Below are 24,949 nucleotides of genomic sequence, written 5' to 3' on the forward strand. Positions count from 1 at the left end.
TCACCCTCTCCCAGCATCCTCGTTTGTCACACCCACCCTCTGCAATGTGATTGGTCAGAAGATGTCATCAAAAATGCTCCAATTCCAATGTGGCCCAGAAGTCCATTTCAGGGACTCCAGTTAGCTGAGGTGAAGCTAGCAGAGAGCTATCAGCTACAGCCGCCTGTGTCAGTGCCAGAGGCCACGCCCCTAATAATGCAGACTTTAAGTTTTAGAACAATGTAAACATTTGTGGGACTCACTGCTGCCTCTTTTTACCCCTCCGCCCCCCCCCCCCACACACACACACGCACGGCTTTTTCCCCCCTTTTTTCACAGACTGTCTTAACACAGGAGGAGGGTTCAAACTCCACCACTCTCCTTGCTCCTGTTGTCTCCTCCTATTCCTTCAGTGAGTCGGAGGTGTGTTGGCAGCTTGAGTGGAACAGAAAGTCGGAGCTGCAACGAAGTGAGAGCAGCAGAGAGACGAGCTACACAGTGAGTCTGAGTGTTTTTTCTCTGTGGGAGATTTCAGACTTTTAGTGGGACTGTTGGGACTTTTCACTGGAGCTGTGAGTGATTGAGTGTGTGTGTGTGTGTGTGTGTGAGTGAGAGAGAGTGAGAGAGAGACAGCTCAGCCGTTGTGTTGCAGGAGTGAAAAGCTGGCTGCAGACTCTTTGTGCTGTTAGTTGGAATAAATAAATCCGGGCTTGGAGCTGGATTTTAGAGCAGGAAAGTGAAGACAGCTGTTTTTTTAAGCTGATTGGTGTGTGACACGGTCTTTACAGTCATGGCGACCACGAGGAGCTAAACATGATCAGATGTGTTCTGGTCTAAGACCAGCATGATGAGCTCAGCAGCCAGACTTGCTCAGAGGTTTCACAGAGTTCTAATAGCATTAATATTATATTAATATAAATCATAAAATGTGTTTAAATATTATTTTAAATCTTGATTATAAAGTTAACAGTGATGTCATGACCTGCATGGCATTAGTTATTCCCAGGTTTAGTTTGCTCATTCTTCAGGGACATGGTGACGATGTGAGGAGCCTGTACACAGAGCCATGATCGGGCCTGATAAGCTATCAGTATCCTGGTTACTCATTATCCCATGCTGCTTGTTTCCAAACACTGTGCTGGCTGTCAAACATTTAATCTGCTGTAAAAAAAGAACTTGTCTTCGACCCGACGTGTAGGACATCTGCTGGAAATCGTTTCCCAACACCTTCAAGGATTTTTTTTTCTTTCAGTACTCCAACAAAAACCAACCAATCCCATTTTGGCAGGTTTTGGTTGGAGAGGCACCGGGGAAACCATCAGCTATCTTCAGATCAGAGTTTATTTTATATTTTACGTGCATGTTCACGAACTGTGATGAGGAAAAACTGGCAACACAGAAGACCTGAAAAACTGGCCAAAGGAAAAAAACGAGTTTCCTTCATTACAAACATTCAGATTATTCTGAGCATCAGGAAACGCTGCCGATGATCTCACAGTGAGGATGGTGATGATTGCTCATCTCACTCCGTGAAGCCTGTGTGGAGTCCGGGGTGGGGGTGGTGGTCATTGGTTTTATCTTCACAGATGAAGCTCAGCTCGTCTGTTTGTGGCTCTTGACAGATAAAACCGGGTCACACAATCAGTTGGAGTCTTAGATAAGAAACTATTTCCTGTCATCTCCACCTCCTTCTACCAAACTTTCTCTGGTTCCTGTTGTTTTCTAACGTTTTTTGTTGTCTTTGTATTTTAGCCTGATTATGGAAATACGTCACACAGCACAAATCAAATCAAACACATTCTTGTTCACATTCAGTTCTGTTTTAGGGAAAAAAAACTCTTTCAAAGAAAAAAAAACTTTGACCTTGTTAAACATAAACATTTGTCTTCTGGTCCTTTGCCCTTCACAATAAATGCAGTTTCTCCGCTTGAAGTGTGCTACAAAACACTGACAGTTTAAGAGCTAGTTGGACAGAACCCAATGGGAAAACAGCCTTTTCAGGTCATTTTTAACAAAACATGAAGTTAATTTTGTAAATTCGTATTCGTTATTAGAGTCAGCATGAAGAAATATCCAAAGTATGCGCATTCAGTGCTGGTGAAATCACTCAAACCAAAGCTTTCATCATTCTTCTTTAAAAATGCTCCAGAAGGCACATGGGTGTGTTCAAACAGCAGGAACACATCCAGAAGTCCAGTGCAGGTGTAGCTAGCAGCTACAGCCACCTGTGTCACCATCCACCTGTCCGTCACAGAGGTGCTGACCTGGCTGGCCTGTGACGCTGTGTCAAATCGCCCTCAGAAGTCGACGTCTTGTTTTGTTCTTTTTGGCTTTGATCAACGTTTTTCCCAGCAGCTTTAACTGTTGAATAGCTCTATATCCAAACACTCACACGCCCTGTGTGTGTGTGTGTGTGTGTGTGTGTGTGTGTGTGTGTGTGTGTGTGTGTGTGTGTGTGTGTGTGTGTGTGTGTGCACTCAGTACTTCTAGAAGGTGGTGTTTGCTCAGCATGAGTGTGTCGGGCTGTTTGTGCTGGACTTTCTGCTGAATAAAGGAGAAGAATGGCAGGTTCACCCATGTTTGTCGTTCACAGGGTCACTCTTCAGTCTCGGTGTGAGTCAACAGCCTCAACATGACCTCTGACCCCAGAAGCCTACAAGCTCCTGCACGATCCAGGAGTCTCTTCAACAGCATCAAGGTTTGTCGGCAGCGCCATAGCAAAGATAGGATGGAAGGAAAGAAGGAAGGGACTGAGGAAGAAAGGAAGGGAATACAACAAAGGAAAGAAAGAAAAGATGAATTAAAGGAAATTTGTAACATTTATTGTTTATTTCAAACTTGGAGCTGAAAAAGTAGGAGTGGTGCTTGGACCTGTCAGGGCTCGTCTGAGCCCTGCTGGGTAAAAATGGTGAACAGTAAACGGTTAAAGGCCGATGTTGTGTCAGACAGATGTTCCAGTGGTTAAGTCTTGTCTCTAACAGCTCAATGGTCTCACATAGATCTGATTTCAGTGTTTACAGTGATGAAGAAGAACGATCAGCTGGGTTTGTTAGTCTGCTCTCCGAGAGTGTCATGAAAAACAAATGAAACACAATGACTTGATCACATGATCACATGGCGCTGTAGCAATGCCTGTGACAGTAAAATCAGAGGCGGGCAAGCTCAGAGGTCAGATCCCTTCAGGCAGCGGAGAGATTTAAAAGCTGGACTCAGACACTCGCCTGTCTAAACACTGGAACCTGTGGGACTCGCTGACACACAGCTCTCACAGAAGCTTCACATCCTGAGCTTCATCCTGGAATTGTTCTCCAGTCACAATACTCTCAGGACGAGCTCAGGGCAAAGAAAAATACTGTTTCTTGTCTGTACCTTTCACTTTGTGCTGAAATTGAGCCAGAAACAGACTCTGTTCTCTCACAGTATGCAAGATGGATGTAACCACATTCTGGTTACTTTAGCACTGTGGGTGGAGCTACAAGTTACCACCTATAGATGCTCAAATGCTAATGCTAGCAGGTTTGGTAATTAGTGTGAGGTAATTTAAGTCAGCAAAACTAGACTTTGGAGGTTTTAACACAGTTTGTCAGTCTGTTTGTCAGTTTGTTGCCTCGTGTGGACATAAGGGGAAATGCAGCTTGTGTTAAAATACATTTTCTTATTTTTTGTCTTCTTCTTCTTCTGTTTGCAGTTCTTTGTGTTTTGCCACAGTTTGCTGCAGCTGGCCCAGCTGTTGGTGTCAGGCTACATGAAGAGCTCCATCTCCACCATCGAGAGGCGCTATGGCCTATCCAGCCAGAAGTCTGGGCTCCTGGCCTCCTTCAACGAGGTCAGTTCAGCTAGGACTCTGAAGTCCTGCTTAATGAATTCATGGCTCTTCAGAAAGTCACAAGTTTGTTTTCGGTTTGAGAATACGATCCAGTGTTCTACGATACGAGATGGCGGTAAATGAATGATAATCAGAACGAGGTCTACGCTTTATGTTTGAGATGTTTTAGTTCTCCTATTGATAGAAACAAACAAAAACCTGAATATGAACCTGAAGGTGACTGGATTGGAAATCTTTGATGTTAGTCTTACATTATGGATGTTGTGTGTCTGAGTACAGGTGGGAAACACCATCCTCATCATCTTTGTGAGCTTCTTTGGGAGTCGAGTCCATCGGCCACGGTACATCGGAGCTGGAGCTCTGCTCGCTTGCCTGGCCTCTCTGCTGATGGGGGTAACACACTTTATGAGTGAACCGTACCACTACACGAAGAGCATCTTTGGTGAGAACGCGCACACACACACACACACGCACGCACGCACGCACGCACACACACACACACACACACACACACACACGCACACATCGAGCACAGTAACCTTACAGCAGTTATATTATTGGTCAGATGATTAATGCTCCAACAGCACAAACACAGATCACAGGTCCAGTTCAGGGACACTAATTAGCTGATGTGCCAGTATATTAGAAATAGATTGAGTTCAGACTGAATCTTCTCCCTTTCAGTTTTATTTGCACAGAACGAAATCTATGTTTTGAATTCAGACAAACCTAAAAGTCTCCCTCTGTTTTCCAAACAGCCTCCAATGAAAAAAGTGCCAACCTCTGCCAATCAGAAAGCTCAGTAACCACCTCATCCTACAATCAGACCTGCCTGAAACAGGAGACCCCCGCCCAGCAGGGGATCTACCCCATGCTGCTCCTGGGTCAGCTGCTGTTGGGCGTCGGAGCCGTCCCCATCCAGCCCTTTGGCATCTCCTACATCGACGACTACGCCAGCAAAAGGAATTCCCCGCTCTACCTTGGTAGGAAGCAGAGAATGATATTATAACTCGCAATTTGGTCCCGATGTCACGTTCTGGTAGATTAAGTAGTTTAGAGGTTCAAAACACCCAAGATGAAGACGCCAAGAAGTCAAGTCAAGAAGTTTTTTGAGGGGGTTTCCTCAAAGTGAAGTCCATCAGTGTCTCATCAGTGTTAGTAAACTGCATTTAACCAAGTGTTGCTGATTATATTGAAGATTCAAGATTCTTTATTTGTCACATGCATAGTTATACAAGTACAACATGCAGTGAAATGTATCCCGACATGCTCCTCGACTGTGCAAAAGGGGAGAAAAGAACATTATATACATTATAATGTAATGCAGAATTCATTCACAAAATGAATTCTGCATTTTCTGAATGTTTCTCACTTTTTGAGCCTCTGAGCACACAAAATAACATTTTCTATGACTTAACATCTGTAACAGGTATTTTCCACTAAGGAGTATCCTCCATCTATGAGCTTATACTTTCTGAAGTGTTCAAAAACTTTTTACTTGTTATAAATAAACTGTCAAAGAATTCACAGCTGATAAACTTGAAACTGTTGTTGAAGTACGGATGACTGCAGTCTAAGACACAGCTCATATACCAGCACTGGTTATAACTGATTGCTGAAATTTGATCTCACAGAAGATTCTGATTGGCTGGTCTTGATGAACACTCTGATAAATGTAATTCCCGCTGAACTGCCAGCTGTGATGCAGATCAGGAGGAAAACATTTAAACTCTCTAACAGGTTTGAGTGTTGAGTCTTTGATCTGAGGAACAAGGTTCCAAACGCACCTCCAGCTTCAAACCATTGTTGGATTGAGTGTTTGCGGCGGAGACAGGAAACGAAAAGAATCAGAAGACTTTCCCCAATCGCTGAAACAGATTTCTGGTTGCTGTGGTGGACTTTTTTTTTTTTTTTTTTTTGAAGAAAGAAAATGAACAATAGGTAAGTTTCCTCTAATTCAAAGACAAAGTCAGAATGACCCAAAGAGACACAACAGTTAGTACTCTTCAGCATGACTGCATTTTACCACCCACTGTTATATCATAGCTGTATAACAAATACCTTTGTTCCTCATAACTATCAGGCAAACACTGGCAAGAGTTGTATTTAACACACTAAAGGCAGATTACTTGAGGCCATGAAAGATTTTCAGCTCAGGTCAACTCACATTACAGAACTTTAACTGGGCGTTATAAAAATGTGTGTGATAACAGAGAGACTGAGGTCATCAAGAAGCTCACCTGACTTGTTACAGAACCCACTCACTGTGACAACAGACGTGATTGTAGTGCTGCTCCTTGCAGGGTAACATTAGCCTGCGGCGTCTCTGCTTATACAACAAACCTGTTTTAATTAGGATCCTGGGACCCGCAGGCAGGAAGTCTTTAATAATGATGTGAAATTCCTTCATTATAGCTCTATTGTTGTCCTAAATTCAACACAAATGCTGCACTCACTGCATATTTTGTAGACACGGTGTGATTGCTTCTCCTTTTGCTTTTGTTTTCTGTCACGCTGGTGTAAGTAAAGCTGGGCATGCTCAATGTTAAAACCTTTTCTTTAAATGTTAGAGAGAGAAAAACTCTGAGGTGCCCGTGGCCTGAAATGAGATGCAGATGTTCAGCTGACAGAGATCATTAGAAAAGCTGTGATTATGTGAGGCAGGACATCCAAATTCTGTTACCAGAACTGTGTGATTATGGGCGAAAAAGCCATAACTACAGTCGGTCATGTCTCTCTTCTTAGTTCTTAGTTTCCATGTTATTTTCTATTTTGGGCCCAGGCTGTCTTTTTCTTGTCTCTGTGTGTCCTCCCTGTCATCCCCTGTATAGAGTCCGGTTTGTGTCTGTGTTTCTTTCCCTCTCTGTCATCTGTGTCAAGTTAGTGTGTTTGTCCTAGTCTTTGTTTCCTGCTGTTTCCTGTCCTTTTTGGTGAGCGCATGTCAATTGTTTGTTGTCTTGAGGTTGCTTCCTTTGTTTCGTTGGTTATTATTCAGTTCAGCTGTGTTCCCCTGTGTCTCCACTTCCCTAATCACCCTTCTTTGTATATATTGTCTTAGTTTCCAGACTAAAGAAATAAAACCAGTAACCAGACCTCAGTAATTCCTCAAGAAGTCAAACTTAACATTATACAATAATAATTCGATCACAGCTTGAATCTAAAACTCAAAGGTTGAACTTCATTTAAAGCAGAACAAGACCAGAGCTTCATACAACAAATTCACTGTTTTATCCCATTTATCTCATTTTCAAGTTCATCGAGGCCTCTGAGCGTAAGAAGAACTGCAGGACAAAAGCAGCCACATGCAACTCTTTGTAACACCTCACAGACCTCGCCGCTCCTTCTTGTTCCAAATATATCATGTTTTCTGTGGTAACCTCATAATGAATCTGTCTGATGTGATGCTGAGGAGGAAGGAAATGTTTGGTTAGCAGAATCTTTTTTTGTGTTGGACGGAGGCGCCTGGAAAAAGCAGATAAATTATTCCAAAGTGATGTTTGAGGTGAAAGGTCAGGGTCAACCCTTTGGCTAGCAGGCGTCTCTTTCATCTTCTCAGGTTTTTTTTTTTTTTTTTTTATCATGTCTTCCAGGCATCCTCCTTGCTATGACCTCGATCGGTCCGGCCTTCGGATTCATCACTGGGTCCCTCATGCTGCGCTTCTATGTTGACTTTGACAAGGTACCCAAAGGTGAGGAGACACACTGTCCTAATGCTATACAGCTGTTTAAAGAAAGTTTATTTTACTCATTTCAAAAGGAAAGGAGGTCTTCCTGCATGTGAGCACTCAACATGGTGTTAATAAAAACAGTGTAAAGCTGACTAATGTGGGTCATTTCCTCTAAAATCTTCTACAAAAGATAAAAACTCATAAAATAAATCATATTTAAATGATGCAGCTTTGCAAACAGTGGCTGAGGTCTTCACTGGTGGTGTGGAGTTCTTTAAGACAGCCATGTCCTCATGATCATTGAGCTGTAGACAGGTTTTGTAACAGATTCACACCCTAATGACCTCTTTTTGTGTGTGTGTGTGTGTGTGTGTGTGTGTGTGTGTGCTAACTGGAAATGCTAGGGCAGCGCTCGGTCCTCGGGCTGTTTATGCTGTGCCAACATTTCTACAAAAGGGTGGCGGTTTAAAAACAAGTGTTCTAGTTTATCCTGTTTTACTCATGAGAAAACAATGCTGAAACAAAGAATGATATTTAAAGATTAATATTCGGGTTCAACACACCGGGAGCTCGTCAACAACAGATCTGCTGTGAGAAATAGCTTATGGTGGCTACTGTTAGCTAATGTTTGCACACTTTATGCAGTTACTGCTGTGGAGATACTGAACCAGACTCTGTTTGAGGCATTGGTCTCTTGGACTGATACATTGTTATGTTTTTAACTCATATAAAGAAGCATCATCATTACTCTCAATATTTAGAGCACTATAATCAAAATGAACTGAACTCAAAACTCTGACATCCAACAAATAATCAAGCTGTGAAGCTTTTCTTGAATGAGCATTTCTCATGTTTTGGCTGTTCGTAGTGTTTCCCTCACAGCGCCTGCTGCCTCTTCAACACGGACATATGAAGGCACGTCTATGAACCTGTTTTTCTTTTTGGGACTAACAAATTTTCTTCTGACTCAGCCAGACTTAATTGGAAGTGTAAGATGGTATTTTGTAGCTGAAGTAGTAGATTATTTCCTGTTGATGTTATTTTGAAAGTTTCAGCATTAGGCAGACATCCAGATTGGAAATGTGTTCAGACAAGAATCTGAGGTCAGTGTTTTCAGTGAAACTATTATATTTATTTCATTAAATACTCCACAGACAGCTCTTTGAACTAGTCATACGGTTCACTGATAAGAAACTAATTATCAGTCACTGGCCCCACTCCTGCTAACCAGGTGAAAATAGATTGAAGAGCAACAGGACTCAGTGCCGCTGAATCTTTGATTTTATTTATTTTTTGCTGTGTTTTACTTGCATCTATTTAAAAGAGTGAGTGTAAACACTAAACATTATTTTGCTGGAATATGCAGAAAATAGGTTTAAAAGTTAAACACATTTCTTTAAGTCAAAGACTGTTTTATATAATTTAATTTTTGCTCGATGCACTGTGCATAAAGTTAAAAGATTAAAACTCATAAAACAAAAAAACTGTTTTAAAAACAGATATTTTCATTTGATTCAATTTTAAACGATGGATTATGCAGAAACAATAAAATTGGGCTGAAAGGTCTATTGCTTTATTAGATATCCAGGTTGTGTATCATGTTTTTAAAAAGTAACTAAGTAACAAAGCAACTAATTACTTTTGAAAATAAGTAATGAGAAAAGAAACGGGATTACTTTATCTTTGTGACGTTGCATTTCCAAGCTTCTTGCTTTAACATCTGACCCTAACCTTAAGTGGCTCACTGGTAATCTGCTGGATGCTAAGAGGCTAACTCCCACCATTTCTGGGATCAATAGTTCTGCTACATCTGCTCATATTTCAGGTTTCATTTCTGATCTAAGTTGAGTGAGAGTTTCGTGACATTCAGTCAGGCATTGCAGTCGTTTGACGTCTGCATGATTAATGATGTTACAGTTTCTTTACAGACTTGTTGAAACAAGGAACTTGCTTGTTTCAACATTCCCAGTGGAATGTGTACATGGGCCAACAGATTGTGAAAGTGAATGTGCCGTCACATAACACGTTTAACAATTTGCATGTTTAGAAAACAAATGTAAAAAATTGCATCAATTCTGTGTTTGTAAGTAAAAAGATACCGAGGAGAATGTGTGTGAGTGTGTATATCTTATTTTGCGGGAACCAGGGACCCTGAGCAGGAAAGTGGGACATGTGGAATATTGAGGACGCTTTTCTTTTGCTTCATGAAATGTATGTTTGAGGTTTAATTTGTGGTGCTAAGGTTGGAGAGTTATGTTTAAGTTTAATTTCCTTAAAAAACAGCACACATGCAAGTTGAAGCTGTCACTGAGGTCCTCATAATCTGTACGCCAGCTTGCTCCACACATCTATAGATGTACAAACACAATTGTATGAGGAGCTTTGTGTCTTAGGGATTGACACACTTAAATCTCACTGAGTTAGACTTTGGTGGTGGTTGGTGGGCTAGCAAATTAAAAGCCACTGATGTGGTTTGATTTGTAACACATGTAGGTTTACTGGCTTACACTGAGCCTTCAGGCAACTTGGCGCTGAGTAAGCATTAAAATATGTTCAGAGGAGAGTTTAAGGACAAATATGTTCAGTGAAACAATATTAAAAAAAAAACCCATTTACTGCACACACTACAAATTGTCCCTGTTTTTCTGTAAAGTTTTGTCAATAAAACACCAAAATTACCAATTATAGATTTTAACCAGCAGTTATGTTCTTCATTAGCAATAACTATTTTAAAACTGCCTAAAAGCTCAACTTTAAATGTGTTTAGGCAGTTTTGATGATCCATTCCTCCTTTTTCTTTCACTTACTTAGGATCCTAGGAGATGTAATAAATATATATGAAATTAAGGAACCAACAGATTTTTCTGAAAACTAAAAAAAAATTGCAGTTTTAATGTTTATCCATCCTTTCTTCTTTAGTTTTACAAAGAGTCAGCTACTCTGTGAAATATCTGGGAAGGTTTTCCAATAATAACAGCTGGATTGATAGTGAGGACAGTAAATAGAAAATAGATTAAGCCTAAATCAGAGAAAGGAACGGCTATTAAAATTTATAAAGCAATGTTTTTGTTTTGGAAACAAAAATATTTGTCTTTGTTTTTTCTAAAATTAAAATAGCGAGAAAATATTGGCTCTGAAGATTCTGGCAGGATGTCATTAACATGTTCTACTCAAGTGCAAATTCGGAATTTGGATTTTATTTTGGAATTCTTCTCTTGGTTGCTGTTACATTAGAGCTGTCACACTCACCTTATTTGAAACCTGGGCCATGTTTAATATGAACATCCACCACTGGAACCAGTGCTAATGTCAGCGAATAGATAAAAGCAGTGCAGTCTTAACATGACAGTAACTGCACACTGAGCAGTGTAATAAGGTTAATATATTAAACAGGTAAAGCAGGTCAAGGTGTCCATTGCGAGATTTTCGGAATGTTGTTGTCAGAGCAGGACCAAGAGAGTCGCCCATTCCTGATTTTCAGTAATTACAGCCTTGCAAGGTTCCCACAGGGTTTTTCAATGGTCAGGTTCCACTGGGATTAGCCTTCATTGTTTGGTTCATTGTTTCAAACATGAATGTCACTAAAACCTACAGAGGTTCTTCATCGTCATAGGTCCAGGAGCAAACAGATGTTTTTGCTTTCTGGTGATGAACAGGAAGTTGAGGTGGTACCATTTTCATTGGTTTCCCTCGACAAGCAAAGCCGTAACTGGTTTAATAAATCAAGGAAAACAAGTGAACAGTTTTAGATGGGCAGTGACGTTTGTTTCAGATTGGCAGCATGTCATTGGTGCACAGTTACATTAGTGGAAAGTTGTGTTTACAGACTACAGTTTGTGTCTTGATATCTATAAATTTTAGGATGTAGACACAATTACAGCATCCATTTTTTTCTTTAGTGTGCATTTTGAAACCTCAACATATACATTTTGGCTGATGCTGTGTTGGTTGTTGGTTTATATTTGGATAAAAAGTTTATTTCTAGGAGTGCTAAGTTCTTGTTGCACCTGCAGACTAAACAAATGAAATTCACAGATCCCCTCTAGTAACATAGGAAAAAAACACTAAAGTTCTAAAACTAGTGCTGAGACTTCTTGGATGGTCTGTTAGTACAATTAAATGCAGAGGAGCCATATTATAGGTCAGATAATTAAAAATGCTCCTAAAGGTCCTAAAAGCACAAACCGAGCCAGAGGTTGAGGTGAAGCAATCCAATTAGCTGAGGTGAAGCCGAGCAGGCAGCTAGCATCTAAATTTTTATCAGATTTTGCTTAGAACATTCACACAGTACAGAAGGTCAAATTACACAGAGTGAAAACACTAGAACCAGGTACCTGTAGGTTCTTGCAAGTGATGGGAAGCTCACTTTACCAAGCAAAAGAAAGTAGTTTGTGTTTCATCCAGAACAACCTCTGACAGGGAATAAGATTTCAGCTTGTACTGTAAAAGCATTCAGTTTTAGTTCTTTGTTAGGAATGACTCCATGACCAACCCTAACTATAAATAACAGCAATGGTTGTCCAAACATGGAACTCCACCAGCGTAGGCTTCATCTGACTTCTGATTTTTGTGTAAATGACACATCTTTCAAACAAAGGAGGAATGATGACTTGTTGTTATAACATGAAGTGTACAGTAGGTTTTTCCCTTAACTGGTTCAATTAGTTATTTTGGATGCAGTTATTTTACCATTTAGGTCCAAGTATGCATTTAACCTATTAACTCAATATTACAAATGTGAAGAACAAGTTATAAGTCAAACCTGCTGACATATTTCTATCAGAAGATTCATTAATTTAAGCAAATTCAGTCTTTTTATACATGTTATTATTACCTTAGGCAGGACTACTAGAGTCAAAAGATTACTTCCACCTGGTTGTATTTTAAAACAGAGCAGGCATCACTGAGAACTAATATCACATGATTACGTTGGAGGTATAATGAAAAGGTGGTTTGGAGTTTCAACTGTAGACATGTTAAAGCAGTGTAAATATTGCACCCTATATAAGAATTTTTAGATATGTACTTGGATGAATGATAGACTTATGGGCTGGCAGTGAATTAACACTATGTTTAATTACATGTGTTGATAATTTATTGGCTGATATAAGGCAATAAATGGCTACAAATAAATGAAATCATGAGTCGTATTCTTTGCATGTGGCAACACGGTGGTGCAGTGGTTAGCTCTGTTGCCTTACAGCAAGTTTGACTCCACCATCTAGCCTCTCTGAGTGAAGTTTGCATGGGTTATCTCCGGGTACTCCCGCTTCCTCCCACAGTCTGAAGACATGCAGTTAGTGGGGTTAGGTTAATTGATGATTCTAAATTGCCCATAGGCATTAATGTTAGCGTGAATGGTTGTCTGTCTCTCTGTGTTAGGCGACCTGTCCAGGGTGTACCTCACCTCTTGTACCTCCTGACCCTGATAAGTGGATGGATGGATGGATTTTTTGCATCAATTTCATGATTTGTGTTCTCTTCTGTTTCCAGAGGCGATCGAGTTGGACACTAAAGACCTGCGCTGGGTGGGAGCATGGTGGCTCGGCTTCCTGGTAGCCTCGTGCGTCCTCTTTCTCACTGCACTGCCTTACCTCTTCTTCCCCAGAAACATGCCCAAAGAGGTGAGTCAGTCCTATCTAATACAGAAGAGTTGTTTTGTAATTGAAGTTACATGTCCAGAAAATGTTCATGGGCATAGTCAACATCCGTTATGGGCCTTAATATCCCAGAGCACGTTATTTGTAACATTTAATCCAGCACCAGTCAATGGCTAATGTTTGAAACACATCACATGCATTGACTTTGTTTTTCTTTACACACCTATAATCGCCGCACCCTAGCTTAGTGATTAATCCAGACAGATCCAAGATATGCGCATGTGTAGCAGGTGTAACTGAAGATAATTACAGGTGGCTCACAGTGACTCATGTTCTCTGACAGGTTGATGAACTCTATTCTAGGGAAGAAAAACAGTTGAGAGGAGTGTAAATAACAAGACTGTAAAACATGTACATTGGTTCCACCAACAAAATAGATACCAATCCTGATTGATCATTAATACACCTGACAGGTCTTTCATAGAACTTTTCTGGCTTTTCAAGTAAACATTATATTAAATATTTCATAATGTTTTAATGTCTTTAGTTGTCTCTGGCTTTCCAGCTTTCGCCAGTTTTACAGCAGTAGCAAATCCCACACACTTTCTATTGGTACTTAAATGCATTCTTCTTTTTCTTCTTCTTCCATTTTTTTCCAGCTCCTCTCTATATACTCGAATTTTTTTTAAAATTATGTTTCATGATGAGTGGTAATCAGCTTCTAGGTGTGGCAAAGCTGTGTTTAGGCAGCCTGATATGTGGTACCAGGTCACAGTTTTAAATGGCCAGACTGGCTTCCGGCCGTCACCTCGAGTCATGACTGAAAGACCAATGTAGTGAATAAAAGCAACCAAAAAAGGTTTCTTTCTCAGGTGGGCTGGGCTTAGCTTCAAAGCTGGTGAGGAGTTCGAACATCTGGAATCGCTGCTTAGCTGTGACTGACTTTTAACAAGAAGACAATGAATGCATCTTTAAAGACCTTCTATAATTGCTTATTTACCCTGGAAAAGTTTTAAAATGTCACGATAGTTTATCAGACCACCCAAGAGCTGCTATTGTTATCTAAGGCTACGTTCACACTGCAGGCGAAAGCGCATCAAATCTGATTTTTCTGACCCTATGCGACCCGTATCCGATCATGGTATGACAGTGTGAACGGCACAAATCCGATATTTTCAAATCCGATCTGGGTCACTTTCGTATGTGGTACTGAATCCGATACATATCCGATGTTTTAGAAAGCGACTGCTGTTTGAACGGTCATGTCGCATTAAATCCGTCTTTTACGTCACTGACACAAGACGGACGCCAATTATCAGCGCCGGAGAAGCGCCCGAGAAGTGAACGCTTCCTGACCATCCAGTGTAGATGTTAGTGAAACTGTTGGGAAGACAATGTGAACATTTTATTTGTACTGTATAATCTGCAGATTCTGACAGAAATCTGCAACTATCCTTTGAAGCACCGCTCCTCTAAAACAGCAATAAGGATAATTTTTAATGTATTTACATTATTATGTAAATAACAAAATAACTTAAAGCAAAAATTGGGAAACGTAAAGTCTGAAGTCTTTATATTAAGGGCCATCAGTCAAACAATATTGTTTGTTCTGGGTCTAAACAGCGCGTTGTGTGTGACGTCTTCTTTTGCGCATGCGGGCCGCTTTGAGCGCTCACACTAGAGCGCGTTTGCTGTCGCATTTTATTTGTAGTGTGAACAAGCAGACAAAAAAAAATCGGATTTGATCAAAAAATCAGAATTGAGCATTAAGACCTGCAGTGTGAACGTAGCCTAAATGATGAATATGAATTTTAGTTTAAATAATCTGCACAGATGTGGGATGAAGTTTTCTATACAGGGATAGAGGAGGAGATCTGTCTTCTCTCCTCACAGCAAACACAAGCACAGCTGAAGGGAGGAGTAAAGATTGATAATCAAAATTAGGAAATGAAATGGCTTGTAGCCAATATCACAGTACTTTTCATGAATTCAAGAAGCCCTTTGCGGTTTCTTTACTCAAACATCTTAATGGCAGCAGCCAAAATCGAGTGATTATCTTAATTATCTCGATGTGATAATGATCAACTGAAGCCGGCCTGCAACCCAAAGAGGTTTTAATGGGCTTCAGGTCAGGGAGTAAGTATGTGGAGGGGGTTTGTTTGTCAGAAACTGCATGAGGTAAATGAGTCGTTTAGTTAAATGGATTTAAAAATGTCTGTAACTGCAATGCAGGAAAATACAGCTGTCACCAACTAAAGAAAGCAAAAAGCTCACAATGCTGTTATTGTGTTTTATAACAGATAAAGCTTCTGCCTCAAAACCACAGAAACACAAAATGACAGGATAAGATGAGGCTTTGTTGGTGAAGCTGAACTTATTTCACTTCAGCCAGTGCGAACGTGAAACTGCTTTTGTGTGTTTTGGCTCAGTCCCAACACAAAAGAGAAAGTTCAGCTTCTGCACATGTTTTATCAATTAAATGAGACAAACTATCCGATTGCCCAACAGTTTCTTGGAATAAGACTCCCTGAGCATGCTGCCAAACATCAGTGCTCGACCAAATGTTTGCCTGAAAGCCTCCCAGTCACATTTTAGCCTGTTTTCATTCCATCAGGTCAGCGGTATTTGCAGAGATATACCATCTGTAATGTTAGCTCTAACAGTTCAGCGTTTCTGAGTGGACAAAAATAGAGCCATGTCATTTGAAATCTGGCTACCTTGATGTGAATGGATTTCGAACCCTAAGTTATCTAATGTTGGATGGTTTCTTTTGTTTTGCTTTGTTTTTCTTGATGGGGAAAAGGACTTTTTTCTATTTGTCAGCTTACACTCAGAGGGGATCTGTGGTTTATCTGACGCTAAAAGACTGGTCTTTTGAAATTTGAGCAATTTAGTTTGAGTGAAGTCATTTCACTAATAAGGTAAAGAGGGCGAAAATGCAGTCAACAAGAAATCATGTGAATTTAATAAAAAAAGAAACAAAATCAAGCCTTGAAGATTGTTCCAACCAGTCCAGGGTTTGCTGATGACTGACAAACTCTCTGTCTGTACGAAGATGGTGAAAAAAAATTGTTTCTTCACTCTCTGATTCATTATTATTGCAGTACTGCACACAATGCTGTACTCTCAGAGCTGTGAGAAAAAATGAACAAAGGAAAGCAGACTAGTCAGTCAGGGAAAAGAAGGGATAAGAATCCACTTTTGATTTGAACAGTTCCAGTCCGAGGATGTTTTGGTAGAAAGATAAATGATGAATTAAAAAAACACTTTTTGGGCTAAATTTTGAGATTTTAATTATTTCAATTATTGAATTAAAAATCTTTTCTCATCTGTTGAAAGTTGATCTACTGACAAACTGCCTGTCTGTACAAAGGCAAAGGGAGTCGGACTGATAGGTCAGGAGTTCATCCAACTGCAGGAAAATCAAACAGATCGCAAATGATGAATCCCATCAAGCTGGTTCGAGATGACCTGGACTGTCCAAGAATGCAGAACAAAGCAAAAAAATCTAACAAAATGAAACCAAATCTGTATGTTTTATATTTAGAGTCTACTAGAAAAATACACCCAACAGTACCGTCCATTTCCTGCTGCTCATGCTACCTAAACCTTACATAGAAGTGGTTAGCCAAGAGACTTAATCTCTTCTGAGAAAGCAAATCAGATCACTCTAAAACTGTAGATGTAATAATTGTGTTAATGTCAGTAGGGTGTTTTATGAAAACTTCAACTTGATGCCTTGGACGTTTTCCACTGTTAGACTTGCATCACATAATATTTAAAAAGACCTCCTGGACCTTCCTCAGAACAGTTGCATAAGTAGCCACTAGAGACGAACTAACAAAGTCCACATGCTGCAGGAATGAGGGTAATATCCACAAACTAACAGCTGCTGCATGAACCAATCTGTCAAGCCTAAGATACAGATTACTGTCTATAGATTAAAGCAGGGATCTGTCCATCAGATCTAAGGTAAGGACCATAAACCAGCCAGAACAGACCAATCAGAATAGTTTTGACTATACCGCAGGAAACTTTTCTATCTTCACAGCTGCTTTAAGTAAATTTTCATTTTTAGACGTCACACTGCGCACTGCTGCATCCCAATCTTGTCCCCACATAAGAAAGCAGTTTTTAACCTTTAAAGGGTTAAATGATGAAACTCATTTCAGTTTTGTGATGGAGTCTTTCTCACATATTTCATTGTTTAATTATGTTATTGTTAATGAAACACAACTCTCTGTAGCACAACTCTGACAAGATTTTAAACTGAAAGTATTTCCGTGCTTAAAGAAAACCTTTGGACTTAGTGAACATCTGTGAGCTCTGTGAGATAAATCACTGTTGAGCAACAGTCTCGGTCATTTGTTTGAAAACCTGAGGCAGTGAATGGCTTTTGTGACGACTCCATGAACGGAACCAGGTTTCTCTGCTGAGTCTGGTGAAGAATTATTGACTACACTGGCTAATAATAACTCACGTATATCTATATATAGATATATATAGATAGATAGATAGATAGATCGACAAAAAAAATATATATATGTGTGTGTGTGTGTGTGTGTGTGTGTGTGTGTGTGTGTGTGTGTGTGTGTGTGTGTGTGTGTGTGTTATACAAGGCTGGAGGGAGCTGGAAGCTCAGGCCTGACCCAGATATTTTGGACAGTATCCAGTTTCAATCATTCCCGCCCACACAAAGATGTTTGTGAAGTTGAGAAGAGTATTTAAACTTTCTGATTTTATCCAAATAAGGTTCTTGGTGAATAAAACATTTTGGAGCAAATTTGTGTAGCAAAAAGACTCGCGACAGTTTTTCTTTCTTACCTGTGCATCATGTGCTTCACAGACTGCACAGCTGTACTTTCACTTCTTGTTGTTGAACAGTGTGCTATGCTCAGCACTGTGCAGGAATAAACACATGCAATGACAACACTGCTGCTAATCTGACAACTTGAACATTAACACACCCACGAGTCTTTGTGCTCTCTGACACAAAACTGTCTGTAGTCCAAAGGACTGGCTTTGTGCGTTGAGAGGGGAACAACTAACTACTAAATCACACTGGTCCAGGTTTAGGGTCCGTCACATAGCTGCTTAGGCAATAATGGTATATTTTCAAAGTACACATCACCCTACTTTTGTTCCACTATCCAGTCCTGGCCTGTGGTTACAGTGGGAATGTAGATTGTCTGATAAATCAAGAGATTTCTCTCAAGGTTCGAACGCTTTCTTTATCTGCCACAGGATGAAATAGTTTCCATAAAAAAACATTCTTTAAATAGTCCTGGCATTTGTCAAGATTTTAGATCAAATAATTCATGCCTGTAAGTAACTCACGTTTCCCAGGAACACATTTATCTGAAGCCTCAGACAGATTCATGAGTGTAAACTTTTACATTTACTGGTTTCAAATCTCACAGTGGAAAAACAAGGCTGTCATGTGATATTCTTTCCATATTTGTGCAGGAAGATCCAGACGATATTGAGTCCCAACCAGACAGTAAGGAGCAGCAGCAGCAGACAGACACACAACGGGAACCTACCCTCATTCAGTTCCTCAAAAGTAAGAGTCCTTTTTCCACTTCTGTTTCCTGTCCTGCTGAGGTGACTGAAGGGTGTCAACCAATTTAAAAGCAGTCAGCAGCAAGAAGGACTAAGCCAAGCATCACTTCTTCACACCTCATCCAGCTGCTTCATCCAGCATTTTATGCTCTATAGTCTATGTAGCTATTAGTCTATATACTATTTTTCCATTAGAAACTTAATAATGATGCAAGGATTGGACACATAATATATTAATCCTCAGTCATACTGTACACCTCCCTCAGGTTTTCCTAAAATCGCTCTGCGAACGCTGCGAAATCCCATCTACCTGCTGGTGGTTCTGGCTCTGGTGAACTTGTCAGCTCTGCTGTCCGGCCTCGCCACCTTTATGGCCAAGTTCATTGAGAAACAGTTCAGCCAGAGTGCCTCTTTCTCCACCATGATGATAGGTGAGAGGACCTGAATAGTGCCGTGAAAGTCGTTACAGTGGAATCAAGCGGTGGACATAAAAATGAAGCTGCTGTTTTCTAAATGATTCTCTATGATTCTCGCAGGAGGAGTCGGGATCCCAATGGCGGTACTGGGGACCGTCCTGGGTGGAGCTCTGATGCGACGGTTCAGTCTTTCAGTCAGTGGTGCCAGCAAATTGTGCACAATAGCCATTCTTCTCTGCATGCTAACCGCCCTACCAATGCTGTTCATCGGCTGTCCCACACAGAACATTGCTGAGGTCTCTAACAACAGGTACTTGTCCCTTTACTTTTTTTTGATAAACTTTATTAAAGTATACAAATTACATACATATAAAAAATTACACATACAAATTACAGTTACATATTGCTCATCAAAGAAAAAGGAAGATAAAGGAAGAGAATCAAACATCAACAGAGCTCACAACTCACTTATTAAACTTACAATTTTAGTACATCCCAAGGTAAAGCTTTCCCAAGTTTCAGGTCCATTCTTCTTCTTCTTCGTAAATCTGTGATAATATATTTACTTACTACATCGCAACTTATTATTTTTTGCTCTATTACTTCTTTGGCTCGTGTTTTCCAAATATGTGTGTTTATTACACACATTTTTAACCAAAATAATCTCCTTTTGTCTTCACACATTTTTTCCTTAAACAAACCATATTTAACCACTTTGATATTAACATCAACATCATAACCAAGTTCTGTCATCCTCCGCGTTATCTCAGTTGTCCTATAACAGTCCAATAAGATGTTCTAGAGTCTCATCCTCATCACAGTTTGTCATAGGACACTTTTTGGTGGTCACGAAACGACTCCATTGGACTACAGCTCTTACACGGAGGCGCCTGCGCGAGATGAGCCATACAACATCCCTCATGTTTTCAGATATTATTTTATCTTGAATATTTTTAACTATCAATGGATTTTCTTCTTTGTCTGCGTGCTTATATTGAATTAGACCTTCATTTTTACTTTCATTAATTTTATTATAAATATTCTTCGTGTTGTCCTGTAAAATATCGAGGTTGTAACGTTCCCATTGTCCTAATAAATCTCCAAACATGAGTCTGTAGTATGGTACGCCTGCTCTGGCTCTACCTCTCTTTTTACTCCACAACCTCTCCTTCCCTCGAACCCACGGAGCACCTCGGGAAATCGCACTGTGAAATTTTTTTTAAAAACAGAATTCGCAAAACAATCTCCAAGTCTGGGGCTCCCAATCCACCATGCTTCCTACTCTTATACATAAATTTCCTCTTAGTCACCTCACGGTTAGATCCCCAGATAAATTTGGTACACATTTTACTTATTTTAATAATTGTTTTTCTCGTCGGAGGAAGTATTGTGGCGAGAAAGAGTTTTGAGATTATGTGTGTTTTTACTATATTGATACGTGTTTTATAGTTTGTATCTTTATTTTCCCGTTTCATCATTTCCATTTTGATTTCACTTTCTTTCTTAATCCAATTTAATAAGCAAGAGTCAATTTTATCGATCCATATACCCAGAATTTTAATCTCCCTGCATAGGGAGATCGCCATTTCAGGTCTTAAGGTCTGATGTCCAAGCCACACCCCTTCAGTTTTGTCCTGATTCAGCTTGGCACCTGATGCCAGTTCATATTGGTGTAATGTCTCCATCACTATAGACAATTCATTTTGATTTCTAATTAACACTGTCACATCATCTGCATACGCCAAGGCTGTAATCTTGTCGGTTTTATCAAGAGGATATCCTTTAATTCATTTTTCGTTGTTTATCCTTTTAAGTAAGGGGTTGATTGCAAGGACGTACAATGCAGCACTTAATGGGCATCCTTGTTAAATACACACTGTTAAAATCTCCCAATTCTTTTAATCTTTGGGCTGAAGGAAGGACAATACTCGGTGTATAAATGCTCAATCAACAATTATTTATTTCCATATAATTCAACACTTGAGAGCATAAGAACCATCATGATGGGGAGACCTGCCTGCAGAGGGTCACAGCAAGTCTCAAAATGGTGACGGGTTGCTCAGCCTTTTATAGCCCCTAGTGGCCCCCACCTAGTCATAAAAAGCCTAAACATTCACAGGTTTTCTCTCTTACGGCGCCTAAGTTATGACCTCGGCTCCCTGTCTTTCTGCTCTCTGCAAAGGTGGGGGTATGGAATGTGGTCTGTCTCTTCTATTATCGGCACAAGGTCTTCTGCACACAACATTCTCTTCATGATTCAGCAGTATGAAATGTCAAGAAACAGTGTAACACATTCAACAGTGTCGAGTAATACAGGTCAATCAAATAGATCTAATGATTTTCACACTCTTTTAAGTCAGAAGTATAATGCAAACTAAAACTACATACTGATCACACACTCTATATTAAGGGGTATAATATGATCTACAGCAGTATCATAATTCAACTACTTTGATTACAGATATAAGGTAACATATGATAACAGAATAATCTCACAATTCCCCCTTTTGATCTCTTAAAAAAGAGATCACTTATAACATACACTCCAGCGTTACAAGGTCCAGCTCTTCTTGGTCCTGAGGCCCTCTGTCCCCCTTTAACGGGTGGACCATATGTGGGATGACCTCTGTGTTTACGCAGTTCAGATGCAAGAAAAATTAGATTTACAACAATAACAGCAGTTACAGATGACACTCCCATCACTCCCCAATTCTCCCACAGCTTTATTTTGGTGCTACAGTTTCCCACTCCCATTTTTGGTGCCACCTTATACCTTTCAAATGTACTTAGACTAGAACCTCTGTCTAAGGAGCTTTTAACCTTTATTTTATTGCTGCAGCTACCAGTATCTTCCAGTTGGGTGATTCTCAGCTTCTTGCTTCGACCTCCGGGGTTAGACCACCCTTTAGTCGTTGCACAGATCAGGGGATTATTCTGCCCCGATTTCAAACAAAGATCTGTGTATTTTGGGGTCACCGCCGTGTCCCCCTTTTTGCCAAGATCCTCTCGAACCTCGTTGGTCTGGTGTTCCTAGATTTTGGCCAACCCCTTCATGGTTATTGCTGTGTTTATGGGATCCATCTTCTCGAGGAGCCCAAACGCCATGACACTTAACCCCAGTTGCTGTCTCGGCAGTCCCTACATCTGTCTCTGCTGTGAAGGGTCCTCATATCTCCGTGTCCCCGTCTGGTGTCTGTTCCTCTCTCTGTAAGAGACAGAAAACCAAAACACCTCTCTCCCTAGCCTTGATAATCTAATATTGTTTTCCATTGTTGTTCCGATGATGCAAATTTGGAAATCAAAAATTAATGAACCATTTCTAAGTCTAACATCTCATAAGCTTAAGTTTTACCATACCTAAATTATTAAACACACAAATAAAGTCATAAAATGTTCATAAAACCATTGTTTGATGTTCAGACTCAACTTCCCCCTTTTTGACACACTCCCATGTGTCAATTCATCGGAGCTAGAAAATTAAAAGAGAAGGTTAGTGACATCATATCTCAGAGCTCAAAATTAGCAACCAAAGGGTTAAATCTGCAGTTCCACACTCTCATGTGAAGCTACCGTCTCCTCTTCAGTCTCTCTTATCCTCCTGCTCCTGCAAAAACAAAACAAAACAAAGCGAAGCATCCACCCTTCTCTTGCCGGCTAGGTGAATTGTTTGTTGGCATTTACTAATCCTAAAGTTGGTGCAGTCATTGTCCCAGTATCAAGTCAGTCAAAACTTTTAGTCCGTCCATCACAGTCCAGTCACATGCATTCATTCACACCCATTCATACCAGATGTTGCTGATAATGGAGTCTCACGCGTGACCTATTCGAGCATCCATCACCAGCAAGATGACGTCATCATTTTAAAAGAAAACAATTCTTTGTTTTTTGGACTGGATTGACTCGCTGCAATCCTTTTAGACTCAGGACTTCTCACGTGATCAATGTCCCATATAAGTGAATTTCTCCAAAGCCAATTACAATCATGGAGAAGCACACTTTGCAACTGTTTACAGTAATAATATTTTATAGCGCTTTAAATCTCAATCTTTCAGGCCTGGTTTAAAGAGCTGATTGTTAAATCATGAACTCACAAAATATCACCATCGGTGGATCACACCTCTCAGATTTTCTTATCTCAGTGCACTGTAACAAAAAAACGAAAACAGATGTAACCAACAAAATACTAATAAAAATAACACAAACTAGGGTCCGTTGCAGACATGTCCAAGCATAAAACTATCCCTCTCTCGCTTACGAGAAAGAACACAAGCCAAAGCTCACTGATAAAATCAAGCTATCGCTAAGCAAAACCCAAAAATCAACCTAGAAATTCACAGGAACGTTTTGCTTCCTGCCGGGACAATATTGTGTGGGAATGAGAACCTCAGGTGCCATAGCACCTTTTGTTCCTCCTTGAATTAAATCTCAATCACAGAAAATGCCGTACTCCGACCTAAAACTTACACTATTAATTCATCATTTTCACTCTGTGCCACTGTTCCTCACCAGGCTGTGTGAAGCACAGCAAAGAATTCAGTCAAGGCCTTGAGCCATAAACAGACATCACGCACAGACATTGTTTTCATAACCAAACTGTTTCAGACCTTACCCCTAAAATCTACATAAATGCCCTTTGGGTGACACAAAACACATTCTAAGTAATCAATGGTAATCAATGGCTCCTCATAAAAATTATGTATTGGGATGTTTGTGTGCAGCATTTTGCATATCAGCATAAGCATTTGTTAGCAAAGCATTCTTCATTGCGTCAGCGTGTGTGTGTGTGTGTGTGTGTGCGCATCACTCTTCGTTGCACAAGCGTGTGCATGTGTATGTGTGTGGATCACTTCTCAGTGAATCAGCATTTCGATGTGTGTGTGTGTGTGTCATTTTTCACTCAATCAACGAGTGCACATCTGTTCATGTGTGTGTTTCTTTTCATTCTCCATCAGTGTATGTAGATGTGTGTGTGTGTGTGTGTTTGTGTTCATCACTTTCCTGTTCTGGTGTCATGGGTAAACCACGGCCTGAAGCGTGCCCTGGGGTCCTGCCCTCCTCCTTTTCAGTCCGGTTGCGACCATTGCTGCTGCTGCTCATAGTTCAGTGTGTCCTGGTCCTGGCCCCAATTGGGGCAGTCCTTTCTCCAGTGTCCATGCTCACCGCAGGTGAAACCTGCATCTTCTTCTGTGTTTTGTCCATTCTGAGGTGCCTTTTGACCTCAGTTGCTCCTCCTGTCTCTGTCACGTCCTTTTTGCTGCCCGATCATGCGTGTTGGTCCATCACTGTCCTGCACAGTGTTAATGCAGAGTTATCAAGATCAGCATTCTTTTGTTCGGCCTTACTTTTCATTCGGGCTTGGCGGGCGTCTCGTCACAGCTCTGTCAGCTGAAGCTGTCTGAGAATTTTCCCCCGTGTAGTGAAACGGGCCTTAGGTTTAGTGCTCTCCGTCTCTGCTGCATGAGATCGCATTCCTGCAGCACTGTTGACATTTTCAGGTTGTTGTTGTGGGTCCAGCTGTTGCAGCATTTGGTCAGGGTCACGTAGAGGGGAGAGCAGGAGTCCAGGTCAGCCTCGGCTTTCAGGGCCGGCAAAGCAGCCTGTAATTAAACATAAAGAGAAAAAAAAAAACAAAAAACAAAAAACAAAAACAAAAACAAACCAAAGTGTACAAACAGGAAAATGATGTTGTGTTGGCTATGTTACAACGAGAGGGGAGAAACACTGGGCCAGGCCCTGTGTCAGCCTTCTCTCCCCCTTTTTTTCTTTTTTTTTTTCCTCACGATATAATCAACTCATAACCCACCAAGTTGACAGGACAACATGCACATGTTCAAATTCTTCAGTAATCACTTGTGTTGTTCAATCATCAGAAAACATCTCACAATTTGACTGTTAACC

General features: G+C 40.4%; 1 protein-coding gene across 1 annotated transcript in view; it reads left to right on the forward strand.

Moving 5' to 3' along the window:
* Window positions 1–323: 323 nt before the first annotated feature.
* Window positions 324–24,949, forward strand: part of slco2b1 (solute carrier organic anion transporter family, member 2B1) — a 37,177-nt gene continuing 12,551 nt past the window's right edge. Inside the window, exons 1-10 of the mRNA XM_031750381.2 lie at window positions 324–477; window positions 2,573–2,677; window positions 3,668–3,805; window positions 4,085–4,247; window positions 4,564–4,788; window positions 7,396–7,494; window positions 12,967–13,097; window positions 18,540–18,636; window positions 18,902–19,066; window positions 19,172–19,361. Coding sequence (XP_031606241.2) covers window positions 2,612–2,677; window positions 3,668–3,805; window positions 4,085–4,247; window positions 4,564–4,788; window positions 7,396–7,494; window positions 12,967–13,097; window positions 18,540–18,636; window positions 18,902–19,066; window positions 19,172–19,361 — 1,274 coding nt within the window. The 5' untranslated portion in view covers window positions 324–477; window positions 2,573–2,611. The remainder of the gene's footprint in view (window positions 478–2,572; window positions 2,678–3,667; window positions 3,806–4,084; window positions 4,248–4,563; window positions 4,789–7,395; window positions 7,495–12,966; window positions 13,098–18,539; window positions 18,637–18,901; window positions 19,067–19,171; window positions 19,362–24,949) is intronic.

The sequence above is a fragment of the Oreochromis aureus genome, linkage group 10 (genome assembly GCF_013358895.1).
Source record: "Oreochromis aureus strain Israel breed Guangdong linkage group 10, ZZ_aureus, whole genome shotgun sequence".
Taxonomy (NCBI): domain Eukaryota; kingdom Metazoa; phylum Chordata; class Actinopteri; order Cichliformes; family Cichlidae; genus Oreochromis; species Oreochromis aureus.